Source organism: Limulus polyphemus, unplaced genomic scaffold, assembly GCF_000517525.1.
Source record: "Limulus polyphemus unplaced genomic scaffold, Limulus_polyphemus-2.1.2 Scaffold23155, whole genome shotgun sequence".
In the NCBI taxonomy this organism is placed as follows: Eukaryota; Metazoa; Arthropoda; class Merostomata; order Xiphosura; family Limulidae; genus Limulus; species Limulus polyphemus.
Window position 1 is genome coordinate 1 of NW_013688765.1, and position 1,062 is coordinate 1,062.

General features: G+C 36.7%; 1 protein-coding gene across 1 annotated transcript; it reads left to right on the forward strand.

Moving 5' to 3' along the window:
• Positions 1-282: 282 nt before the first annotated feature.
• Positions 283-642, forward strand: LOC106477587 (cell death specification protein 2-like). Its single transcript, XM_013938132.1, has one exon. The coding sequence runs from the start codon at positions 283-285 to the stop codon at positions 640-642; it is 360 nt and encodes a 119-aa protein (XP_013793586.1).
• Positions 643-1,062: the final 420 nt, after the last annotated feature.

A 1,062-nucleotide genomic window follows, 5' to 3' on the forward strand; every position in this document is an offset into this window, starting at 1 on the left:
AATATAATGAATGTACTGACGGGAAATGGGTATGATGACAAGACAATGGATGTACTGACAGGAAATGGGTATAATTCTTACAAAATTCACGATTAAAAGCTTTGTAAGTTAACTGACGTGAATACCGCTACTCGTTCTCTCACATTAAACTATATCCGTTAGATTACTAATCGTATTTCATCTTCATTTCTAGACAATTACAAGGCAACGACGATTTCGGTTATCACACGTCATCCTCTGCCTTTTCGACCGGACCAAGTTACACCGACAAATGGTAATAGCATGGACTCGGAGTGGCCAAGCCTTTCTTCGGTCACAGAGACACATAAACGGGAGACTGACTCGGAGAGATCGAGTTTTTCTCCGGTTACGTCATCACTGAAGAGATCTAAGAAAAAACCGCAGCCCATACCGGAGGAATTTAAAGACAACGCTTATTGGGAACGCAGAAAGAAGAACAACGAATCGGCGAAGCGGTCTCGTGAAATGCGCAGATGCAAAGAAGAGCAGACTAAATATAAAGTAGCGATTTTAGAGCAGGAGAATTTACAACTAAAAGCCGAAGTGGCCATGTTAAGAAAAGAACTCGAAAAAGTACACAATATGCTGTACTCTAGATTACCGGTTACTCACAACAGTTGATGTTAGGCCTTTTTTAGGCCCAACGAATAAACTCTGTACGATCGGAGATAGTAATAGCGCCATCTGGAGAAAAATAACTAAACTTTACTGTGATCCTTCATCGCACTCATCTTCTCTGTAATAATTTTTTCATATTTTATCAGTCATTCAATTAATTATTTATTAATCTTCGTTACGTATTGAAGTGATTATTAAGTCAATAAAACAATAATTTTAATATTTATTGACATATCTGATTTCCTTATAACATATACAACTGTGATATACTTTTTTCAGGTTTTTGTTACTGCAGTCGGATAACATAAAATGTTTGAAACATACTCACAGAAATAGAAGTTTTAACAACCAGGGACTTTTTCTGCTAAGCCTAAAATAGTTTTCTTTGAAGATTCTACAGCATTGGAATCTGGAATTAAGCAC

Bases quoted from the DNA above. Each gene is read 5' to 3' on its own strand.
- LOC106477587 (XM_013938132.1), top strand. From the start codon at position 283: ATGGACTCGGAGTGGCCAAGCCTTTCTTCGGTCACAGAGACACATAAA.